Source organism: Peromyscus eremicus, chromosome 11 (assembly GCF_949786415.1).
Source record: "Peromyscus eremicus chromosome 11, PerEre_H2_v1, whole genome shotgun sequence".
In the NCBI taxonomy this organism is placed as follows: Eukaryota; Metazoa; Chordata; class Mammalia; order Rodentia; family Cricetidae; genus Peromyscus; species Peromyscus eremicus.
The window spans coordinates 52,105,034-52,117,090 of record NC_081427.1 but is presented as its reverse complement, the minus strand read 5'-3'; the positions used below and the strand labels follow the sequence as shown (position 1 = coordinate 52,117,090).

General features: G+C 44.7%; 1 protein-coding gene across 2 annotated transcripts in view; it reads right to left on the bottom strand.

Moving 5' to 3' along the window:
- Ocln (occludin) overlaps positions 1-12,057 on the bottom strand; it is a 52,070-nt gene that overhangs the window by 14,414 nt on the left and 25,599 nt on the right. For both annotated transcript variants that reach the window (XM_059276549.1, XM_059276548.1), the window contains one exon: positions 2,547-2,695. In XM_059276549.1, the coding sequence (XP_059132532.1) occupies positions 2,547-2,695 (149 nt within the window). The remainder of the gene's footprint in view (positions 1-2,546; positions 2,696-12,057) is intronic.

Sequence of the window (12,057 nt, the reverse complement as noted above, 5' to 3'; positions counted from 1 at the left end):
GACCAGCATCGTTAAGGTGAAATCTTCAGGGAAATGCTTCCAGAGGGCACAGAGAAGCTGTGTGCCAGAGGTAGCCATGGTTGGACCTCATGCTGGCAGCCGAATTTGGTGGTCTAAGAGTCACCCAGGTGGCACTGGTTTTGAAGGCATGAAAGGGTCATAGAGAGCAGTTGAGGTTCGTCTCTGTGAGAGGCCAGGAGAGACCACTGGTGAAGGCACAGCCTCAGTGGCAGCCAAAGGCTTAGGACTGAAGGGGTCATGCAGAGAAGCTGAGGTCTGGCTCCACAAAGAGATTCCAGGAGGGGTGAAAGGACAGCCCAGGTGCAGCAGAAGACCCCAGCATTTTGGAGATGCCAGTACCATGGATGACCACCAAGAACAGCAGCAGTGGGGTGGAGCTTGCCCAAGCTTTGAAGACAAGCTGTGTGTGCTGCAGGGGCAGAGCTGGAGAAGAGACCAAAGCCCTCTGGAGGAGCCCGGAAGACTGTGAGTGAATCCCAGATAATGGACATTGCTTTGATCTGATTGTGACTGTGTCCTGGTATTTCCTTCTTCTTCTTTTTTTAAATTTTATTTACTAGGACCAGAATGTTTTTTCGCATATATACACTAAGTTCCTACAGCTAATTCTTCGCATGCTCACAATTGTGTGCATATGTGTTTGTATATGTGCACCTGTGTGTACATACATGCACGTGGAAGCCAGAGGTTGGTGTTAAGTATCAGAGTACCTTTACTGTTTTACACATTATTATTATTATTATTATTATTATTATTATTATTATTAAGGCAGGATGGGTTTTTTTTTCAAGATTTATTTATTATGTATACAGTGTTCTGCCTGCATGTATCCCTTCAGGCCAGAAGAGGGAGCCAGATTTCATTACAGATGGTTGTGAGCCTCCATGTGGTTGCTGGGAATTGAACTAAGGATCTCTGGAAGAACAGCCAGTGCTCTTAACCTCTGAGCCATCTCTCCAGTCCGGTATTTCCTTCTTGAAGTAAGAAGGTATTTAACTTAGTTACCACTTCCCTCATCTGCCTTCACTGTTGTTGTGGCCTTGGAGCGACTGTTCTGCATTTCCGCCCGCCTTTGTTTGGTGAATTCGGTGAGAACGTGAAGGTGTACTCCCAGGAGTACTTAGCTTGGCGTTGTATGAATTCCTGGTGTTCAAGACCATACAGGACTGAAAACAGATTTACTAGAATCCTCCCTTTCTGATGAAAGGCTTTTAGTGAAGGAGGAGAAACAACAGTCCGGGTTGGAGAGGCGGCTCAGCCATGAAGAGTGCCTGCCACTCTCCCAGGGGACCCAAGTCAAGTCCCCAGCACCCCCATCAGGAAGCTCACAACCATCTGTCACTCCAGCTCCAGGGGACCTGACACCTGGCCTCCACTGGCACCTGCCACACACACACACACACACACACACACACACACACACACACACGTAATTTAAAATAAAATAAATCTTTTTTTAAAATATTATTAGAGAATTATTAATTCTTTTAAATTTTCATTCAGTACATTTTGATCATATTCACCCCTATTTCTCCCCGTACTGCCTAATGTAAATCTTATTTTTGTTAAAGGAATAGATGGTAATACACATGAAATTATTAGTTACTCAAGACGGAGTTAGGTGAGTATGATGGGGAGGCAGCACACATTAACTGTGAGAGCCACACACACCAGCAACATGGGAAGCAGAAAGGAAATGCTAATTCTGGATGCGCTCCCAGTGCATCCTCCCTGAGCTCAGTCATGCCAGGCTTAGTCCTTATGATGGCGATGTTGGGTGGCACTGTGGACCTCTAAGCAGTGGAGCCTACTGGGAGGTTTTCAAGGTCCCTAAGAGTGTTCCCCTTCAAGAGGACTGAGGTACATTTCAACCCGTGACTCGCCCTCTCTCACTCCACACATGCCCCTGCCATGATGCTGTCATCATTACGAGGTCCTCACCAGAGCCAATCAGGGGCCAGTGTTCTTATCTCCCCAACTACGAGGTTTACAAAGTAAATCTGCCTTGGGTATTTTGTTAAACGGTGAAAAACACAAATAACCCAAATTCCGGAATTCAAATAGTGTGTTCTAGTTTAACAGGCGTGTGTGGATAGAGCTGATCGAGGTGCACCCTTTCCTGTCTGTTTATTTGTGAGACCAAATATTCACAGGCAAAGGGAGAAAGCTAAGTGGAGCACATACCTCCATTCAGTTAACTTCCACACATCTCCAAGCAGAGCGCAGACCCCCACTCCTAACGAAAAGCCACATACCTGGCCTTTCAATACAATTAGATGAAAGGAAGGAGTTTCATCCTCCTCATCCTGAGCTTCTAAGTAGCACTTAGGCCTCCAGTAAAGATCGCTGTAACAGGAAGGAGGGTTTGTCCAGCTTTTGTGGGTGCTGGTAGATACTTTTTAAAGGAGAATGACTCTGTCACCTCTCACTCTTGTGACTCCCAACAGTGTGAGGGAGGATGGCACAAAGCAATAAGCCAACATTCCTCTTTAAACAAATGTTTATCAAATTAAGGGGCTACTTACAATGGTGTTGACTTATAGAAAGACTCTGGGTATGACCGCTTGTCATTCACTTTGCCGTTGGAGGAGTAGGCCACCGGACTGTCAACTCTCTCCACATAGTCAGATGGTGGTGGAGGCATGTCTTGTGTGCCCGCAGACACATTCTTAACCTTAAAAAAAAAAAAAAAAAAAAAAAACTCAAGAGACCACGCCATAATTTACTCATAATTGAAAGGGTTAAAGAAATGGGGGAAAAGTTATTGCAATATAATATAGCTAATAGTCATTTAGCTCAGAATGTAATTAAGTGAAAAAATTAGCTACGGTAATTATTTTACACCCACCTACCTATCTCATCCATATCAGAAGCAGCTCATATATGGAATGGGGGGAAACAAGTTCAGTTCCCAACACCCCACATCAGGCAGCTCACAACCATCTATCTATAAATCCAGCTCCAAAGGATCCAATACTGTCTTCTGGCCGCTGTGGACATCTGCATGCATGTGTGCACATTTACACACACACTAAAAATAAATCTTTAGAAAAGAATAATGGCATCGGGCTATTTGGATGCCTCCAGATCTCACTGTCCTCGCCTGCATGAACTGGGGCAATTACTCACTTCATAAGGATGTTTGAATGATTAAAGGGCATGAGGAAGACTCTTATCTACTACAATGTCTTCTGGACACAGTAATACTAACTCCTAATACACTGGATACAAGTAAATCCTTTAGGCCAGGTGGTGGTGGCACACGCCTTTGTTCCCAGCACTCAGGAGGCAGAGGCAGGCGATCTCACTGAGCTCGAGACCAACCTGGTCTACAGAGCAAATTCCAGGACAGCCAGGACTGTTACACAGAGAAACCCTGTCTCGAAAAACAAACAAACAAAAATCCTTTAGATCCAATTGAGCATTTTTCCCCCACAGAACTGGCAAGTAATGGCAAACTTGTAATTGGATTATTCTGCTGTTTTATACTCTTGCAATTATTACCAGCATCTTTGCGATAGGTACACCTTATAGTTCGTGTTCTCTGCTGTGAGAGTACTCAGTGATTTTCTTCATTGTTTCATATTCAGGGTTAGAAAGGAATGGGATCATTTCCCTCCGAAAGTGGAATTCAGGGCCAGGGCCAAGCCAGCAGGTGGGTTTCCAGGGAGTGTACTTAGATTCCACTGCAGGGGGCCTGGGTGGGGACCATTCTTGGCTCCCACTGAATTCCTTACAATGGAACACAACACCCTCTCAGGCAATAGCTTGGCCAAGTCAAAGGCCTGCTCTTACTCTAGAGACCTCATCAGAAGTATAAAAGGCTTCCTTTCCTTAAAAGCCTGTCTTACATTTCTCCAGGATCCCCTCCCCTTCCTTTCCCTTCTTCCAGCAGGAACTTTTCTGGAGGCTTCGCACTGCCTGGAATGCCCTTCCCCCTCTCTTTGCCTGCTAATCCCTCACTGGGCTCTAAATCTTGGTTCAAGTGCAGCCATCTTGTAGTGGCCTTTCACTCAAGTCCCTGCAGGGTGAGGTACAAAGTCTCCTATCTCCCCACATCTATCTCTATAAACTCCAGCCAGGGCACCTACTCACTGCCACGATGTCGCTTACTCACGCAACGGCTCACTCACTTATCTCTAACTTCTGGAGACAACGGACTATTCACAGGCCACCAACCCGGGACTGGCCTGCTAACAACGCTCAACAGCAGATCGCTTCCCAGGCACAGTCTTACAGGTATGACACCTCTCTCAGAAATGAGGAAGCTGTGGCTCAAGGGACTGGATAACTTTCCCAAGGACCTAGACCTAATAAAAACGGTAATGTGGGCAGCCTTGCTCCCGGAGTCTCCAAAGCCCCGCCTAGTGTCTGCACAGGTCAGGAGCCCAGAGCCTGGCCTTCAAGATGACCCGCACTGTAGAAGGGCAGCACCAAACCCCACAGGCTGTCCCTCTGAGTTACACACATGCTGTGTCACAGGTGCACCCAGAGACACATACACACACATACATACATACACACACACACACACACACACACACACACACACACACACACACATACACACACAAATTAATAAGTGGAGTAAAAAGAAGCCCAGAGCTTGCTGGAAAAGGATTTCCTGGGGAACTAGAGGCAAAGAACGTAGAGCGAAAGTACAACTAAGAAAAACTTAAGGGTCATCATTCCCAGGGCCAAATGTTGGGCTCATCACTCCACAGCAGCCTCCGGCAAGCCCTGGGCCAAGCCTCTACCCCAGGGTCTTCATGCATGAAACAGAACTGACAGAGAAAGGAAATGGAAATCCACACAACAGAGTCCAGCCAACCAAGGAATACCTCAGACTCACTCTTGAGATTAAATTCAATGGTTTATCTCAAAAACCTATCTCACACAAACAAGTTTAAAGAATAGAATAATTAATTTTTGGAGGTACACAGGGTACATCAATAAGAAGGTACATATTCCAATTTAAAAAAAAAAAAGAAAAGGTACATATTCCAATTAAAAAAAAAAAAGAAAACAGACTGTATCTGGCACTTGAGAGGCAGAGGCAGGTGGACCTCTGTGAGTTCGAGGCCAGCCTGACAGCCGGGGCTATCTAGTGAGACCCTCCCCCTCCCCCCTCAAAAAAGAACTTTTTCTGACAAGTCAAAATACAATATATTATTTCAAAGAGCCATACAAGAGGTAACTACGGGGTGGGGGTGGTGGAATGGTGTGATGAACCAATAAACTATTGATCAATTTTTTTAAAAAAAGAATTATGGTGAGGACAGATTTTATTCAAAATTTAATTACACTCATTAGAAGGATGCCAATTATGTCACCTGTGAACAAAACCTTGTGACTTCATTGAACCTTCCCCCTGCTCCCTCCTAGAGAGTTAATGAAAACATCCTGCACCCTGGGGAATGGCAGAAGGAAAACAAAAAGAGGACTTGGCTTCAGAGCAACCAGGGCTGGCTCAGGGTGCTCCCCAGTCTCTGCCTTCCTCAGTGGAAACGAGATAGAGCAACAGGGTTCCGTGAACCCCATCTTCTCCACCCTGGCCCCCTCAAGTCAGAGCCAACAAAAAGCTCAAAGGTTGCGGAAAACACTTTTTTTTCTTTCTTTTTTTTTCAGAGCTGAGGACCGAACCCAGGGCAAGCGCTCTACCACTGAGCTAAATCCCCAACCCCATGGAAAACACTTTTTCCTCATCAAAATCGGTTTCCTGTCGTTTGTTGTGAGTGTGATGCTGCCATGACGGCCATCCTCCATTTTCCTCTCCTCTGCCTTCCTCCCAAGTTCACCTGTGGGCCATCAGGCTGGACCCATCATCCAGCCAGTCTAGAGATAGGACGAAAGCCCTCTACTTCTAAGAAGGAAAGGGAACTTCTCCTGGTGAGTGTCTATCATGTGCCAAGCAGTCTAATCATGTTTATTTAGCACCACCCAGGTAGATAGGATTATCAATAGTTTCTGATGAGGAAACTCAACTCAACCTGCTCAAAGCCAACCAGAAGGTGGAATGGTTGCTGTGAAATCTAAGTCTTGTCCCTTCTAGTTCAACCTCAGCTTGAGGTGTGCATTGTGTCTAGGTACTTTCACCCATCCCTGAAACAAAGAAAATCATTCGGGGGGGTGGGGGGGGGCGCTTAAACTCACTGTGCCCTAATGAGATACAAGGCAAAACCTCTACTTGTCTAACTTTGTGAGAGCAGTAATTTTACACAGAATTTAGTCACTAGTGCTTGTGAGAACTCCACCCTCAGAGGGTTCCTCTTCCTGCTTGGTAGGGGAAATGGAGAGATATCCCTGCACAGAGAGAAGCAGCCTAATCTCAAAGTGCCATCTCCAGTTTTACAACCTGCCCAACCCACCTTCACGAGCTACTATCCTCGCAAGTCCTCAACAGTAAGTGGTCTGACTTGTTTTTCCCGTTCCCTGGTATTTTATACCCGCAGATGCTCACCCCTGAAAAAGCTCCAAATGCCTTCTCAAAGTCCTTTCCCTTTTTTTCTTTTCACACTTTGGGTCATCTGAAATGTTCCCAGGGGACCAATCCCACAAATGAAGCGGTCGGTCACAGACCAAATTGAAACAACTGATTGGCTTATGTGGCTCCACGGCACTAAGGCCTTTGCTCGGCACCAGCAGAATGCGGCCCCACAAAACTGTCCATGTACCAACAAAGACAAATTCTAAGTCAGTGGCTATCAGTGCTTTGGAAGCAAGTCAGGAGCTATCAGAAGTCTGGGAGCAGGCAAGGTGGAGAAACCTTATTTTCACTGGGTGAACCTTATTGGTTATCTAATCCAGGGTTTCTTGCTGCGGAAACGGAAATCCTGGTGAAGGCCATTTTTTAAGACAGAGGTACTTGAGGCTACGGTTCCTTTACAGGAGAGCTGAAAAGCCAGAAAGACCCTGAGGCAGCCACCACCTGATGTTCCAAACACCGTTCAGTTTCCTAATGCCCCTCAGTGCCCTTTCATTTGCTACGGTACAGCATACAAAGTATGCCGTGGTGCAGCAAGGACTTCCACCTGCATTAACTCGAAGGCTAAACAGGCCTGCAGTGTAACAGCTGGAGCTAGACTTCAGAGAACAGGGGTTCTCAAATCATGCTCCCCAGAAGAGCACACCTACCCTATCTGTTCAACCCCAATCCAAACCCACTAAATCAGAAACTAGAGGGTAGGACAGAGAAAACTGCTCTAATGAGCCCCCCCTTGGGGATTCTGATGGCGGCAGCGAGGAGGAGAGCCGCTGACCGGACAGATGTTCTGTGCTGTTTAGATCATTACACCTATCCACATGGCTGAGTTTAGAAACATTAACTCTTGGTGCTGGAAATCTAGGAATTCCAGCTTTCAGAGAACCACAAAAGCACTCACTAGCTCTAACACAAACTCTTCCTCCTCCACAGACCTCTCTAAACTAGGCTCTCAAGAACGTTCTGCCTTTTCTTGTCCTCTGACCCCTCTCCAGTCACAGCAGCGCTGGAACAGTCAGGGCCTACTGTACTACACCACTTGGGTGGTTCAGAAAGTCAGACAGGTTGCTGTTACTTCCGTTACATTCTGTTCCACCAGAGACCATCGACAACCATGTCATCTTTTCCACAGTGAGAGTCTAGTTACCAATGGTATAGGCAAGAACGCTTGTACCGGGCAAGAGTGAAAAAGCTATTCAAGTCTTGTCCATTGTCTAATGCTGATGACCGATACTGCCTGGTCACCCTAGCCTGGCCATCATTTGTCTCCCACTATGTACCTCTGCATGCTAGGGGTGGTGACATGGAAAGCCTTGAAGAAAATGTCTGTTTTCACTGTAAGGTTGTAGCAGAGCAGATAGGAGTAAGCCACACTGCAATGATACATTTGTGTACTTACATCTTGGATACTCTTACCCAAGCTGTTACTGTTACTATTACTGTCCTAACTGAAGGGTATTGGGTGCAGGTGTATTCAATGTATTTCTTACTGATAATTTCAATGTACAATGATTTTATCAGGATATAACCCCCCCATATAAAATCAAGGGGCACCAGTGCATATGTACAGTTTATTATGTGTCAAATATACTTCTATAAAGCTGTTTTAAAAATTACTGGATATGGTTATATTGGCTGGCCTTTCATTGTTACACCAGTTTATTTTCCCTGTTTACAGAGAACTAACCCTCATCAGAAGTCTAGGACACTCAAACTATTCTGGAATGACCACAAGCAACAAGGTCCAAGCTGCACAAATCCTGTCCCAACTCTACACTTTCGTGGCTCTTTATTTTGTTTTAACTCTTCTGTCAACATTTTTAAGTTATAAAATTCAAACCCAAGTCATTTGGACGCCCTACACTAGCGAGAATTTGAGGAAGCAGCCTCTGAGGCCATCTGTCACCACAGCAAGCCACCATCTACCACTGTGGTGTGCCTGCCTCTCAGATCTTCATTGTCCATCTCAGACTCTTTAACTACGGCAGGGCAACCTGAAACTCAAGCTCTGACTTTCAATTGCCACCTCATTAGATAATGCAGCAATAAAAACTGATCTTGAGGCCAGGCGTGGTGGCACACGCCTCAGAAAAATTAAAAATTAAAAAAAAAGAGCTGATCTCAAGCATAACATTCACAATCAACTTTTAAATATTTACCATAGAGGTGTAAACCTCTCCAGAGCCAGTACTGTTGTATTTAACCAGAGAAAGTGAACACACATTTTCCTATAGTTTCTAAACTTTCTAAAACTGCAGGCTTGGTATGGGATTCGAACGGAAAATCAGCATAAATTACTCCATCTTTGAGGAATCAAGGGTGCTCGTCCTTCTCAACTCATCGCTAACACCCATAGCCGAGCAGTCCCCCTCTGTCACTCTCAACTCCTTAGAGCATCGTGCTTGCTCTTATAAAAAGGTCCTGCTCTATCAGGCAAGGGATCAGGGGAACATGGAGGCCTCAACAAGAGAGGCCAACAAACCCACTCCAAACTACTCACTGTAAGCGATTCATATTGTACCCTGAACTTACACCTGCTCAGACGACTCCAGACCAAAACAAAGGGGGAATTCACAATTAATTCAAATAGCATATTTACAGTGCATACTGTCCACTCAGCATGTGTTCCTAGAAACCCTTTTCTCATTCTATACAAATGCCATACCACGTGGCCACAGAAGGTTAGTGCAAGGAGGCCACGTGACCCAACCTAACTCAGCCACGCATGGTCCCTTTCCAGCCTGTTTGAGAAGAATTAGTATGAAATAATCAAGCTGGATGTAGCAACACATAGGATCCCAGCACTTGGAAGGTAGAGACAGGAGGATCATAAATGCAAGATCATCCTTAGCTACCTGAGCTACATACAACCTTGTAAAAAAAAGTAAAAAAAATCTCAAGAACTCCAAGTGTCTGCTTTCTGCCTGTGTTCCCAAGTGAAGCCTACCCAGGCAAGAAGAGATCAAGGTGAGCACCCAAGTCCTAAGCACCTTTAGAAAATCCCTGATTTTAGCTATCACTGATACACAGCCTCGACATTGCCCTCTGAGGCGAAGTTGTTTCAACTCTTTCGAAGGTTTCATGTGTTTTAAATAAATTCTTTTCTTTACCCAAGCAAATTCAAGTTGCTTCTGTTACCTATAACTAGGACATACATCAAAATTCTTCTGCGTATAATCAGCTATTTTCCTTTCCAAATCCCTGAAGTTGGACAACCATACTTTTAATCAGCTACATCTCACACCAGTCTTGAGAGGCAGACAAAATAACTGCACAAAGAAACAGAGATGCGAGGCTGAAGAGATGGCTCAGTGGTTAAGAGGAACCAGGTTCAATTCCCAGCACCCACATGGCAACTCACAACTGTCTGTAATTCAAGTTCCAGTGGATCCAACTCTCTCACAAAGACATGCAAGTCAAACACCAGTGCATGTAAAAACTTTTTAAAAATTACATTTGGAGCTGGAGAGATGGCTCAGTGGTTAAGAGCATTGGCTGCTCTTCCAGTGGACCTGGGTTCAATTCCCAGCACCCACATGGGCAGCTCACAGCTGTCTGTAATTCAAGTTCCAGTGGATCCAACACCCTTACAAAGACATGCAGGTCCAACACCAATGCATAGAAAGAGAGATGCAAAGGTATTCATCTGCTTGCCAGGGAATATGGAATCAGAGATGTCCACACATATTCAGACAGTCTCTCCAACCAAACATGTGGGTTAAAGGTCAGAATTCATCTACCTAAAGCCAAGCTAAAGGAATAGGATCAGAACTCATGTCAATTCCCCAATACACTGCTTCTGTAAGAAGTACAAAAGCCAGCATTACACATCGGGGTGGAAGGAAGGGACCCCAAGCATCCCACTACTCCATTTACCTATGGACTGCAGCCCACAGCAAAGGGTATGCTTGGCCAATTGTTGATAAACAAACTCACCAGAACCTGGTTTTCTGTCCTGTATGCCTACGTGTGGGAAAAATAACCCCAAGTACTTGCAAGGAAATGCATTCACTATCCAAGAACATTTGGGGTTCCTTTTTGGTGTTCTTTTTTGTTCCTGTTTGTTGTTTGTCTTTTGAGACGGGCCTCACTGTGTTGTTCTGGCTGGCCTTCAACTCCTGGATTCAAGCCTTCTTCCTGCCTCCATCTCCTCAAGAGCCTGACCTGTATGTAGGTGGCACACTGACCAGGTCCCAGCTTGCAGTTTCCACCACTGAGAAGCACCTCAGTCACAATCAGGACAATGGCAGAGAAGGAACAAGTCCCTATAACTGAGGTGAGGGAGGCACTTTGGCTTGTCATATCTACAACACTTAGTCACTTGTGCATGACACACAAACATCAAACAAGGAGCTTAGACTATCTCAGACCTCATAAAAGTTGCCCTTTGCCCTCAGCAAAACTCTTACGAGAATCAAGACATCAGAGACACTGCTTGGGTTTTTGCTACCTCAACAGTGGCTAAAATGTAAAGTAGAAAGAAAACACATCGGGGCCAATGAACAAATATATACATATATATAGACACACACACACACACACACACACACACACACACACAAAGACAATAGTGATACAGTTCTGCTGTTAACAGACAAACATAAAGTCTAACAACATCAAGAGTTGCTGCTGAGATAGTAAGTGGGCAAGCTTTGGAAAATGTCTATCATTATTTTATAAAGTGTGCTCACAAACCCTTCACCCCAGGAGATCCACACGTAGGTCTAGGTCCAAGAGAAATTTGCACAAGCATGGGTGAGTCAAAAGGTCCCTAGCTAGACCACTGGTGTTTCTGTTTTGCGTTGTGGCTGTGCTGTGGATCACACGCAGCACACTAGGCACACTCTACAACAGCTATATAGCGCCAGTCTAGCAATGCTGCTCTTAATAATATAAAAGTCCACTGACAGGGGCTAAAGTGTCATGAAATTCTGGAATACAGGGGATCAGACTGTTGTCTCTAGTTAAAGACAACAATGTGGATGAACCTCATTAATCTAGTATCGGATTTTTTAATAATTTTTTAATAGATAAGACAATCTATACAAGGATACCCCCACACACATACACACATCTCACACAACACACCACTCAGCTCAAAACAGGTCTCTTTACAGGAGATGTTGAGCAAATAGATGAGAAAGTACAATATGTGTAGAATAGCATAAAGTGATGTTATTATTGTAATTCTTGGTTGGGAAGGTGTGTCCCTAAGTGTACATTATGAAACAAACAAAAGTAACAAGAATGCTGTGCCTGTACCAAAGATAACAATATAATGAACCAAGAATTGTATTAATCTCCTTCTGTGTGCCTAAAGTCCCAGTTAGAAATAAAACAAACTCAAGTAAAAGGTGGTCCCAACAGTGTGAAATACTTAAGCCAACAAGCTTTGCCACACACTCTGTGACTGGAAATCTAGGAATGAAAATGCTGTCAGCTGATAAAATTCAGGTTCAACACCAATCTTCTCTGTTCTCTAACACTTTATATACCCACCCTGAGAAAATGATTTGTTGACCTTCTATATAAGCGCTCTGGTCAAAATATGTTCA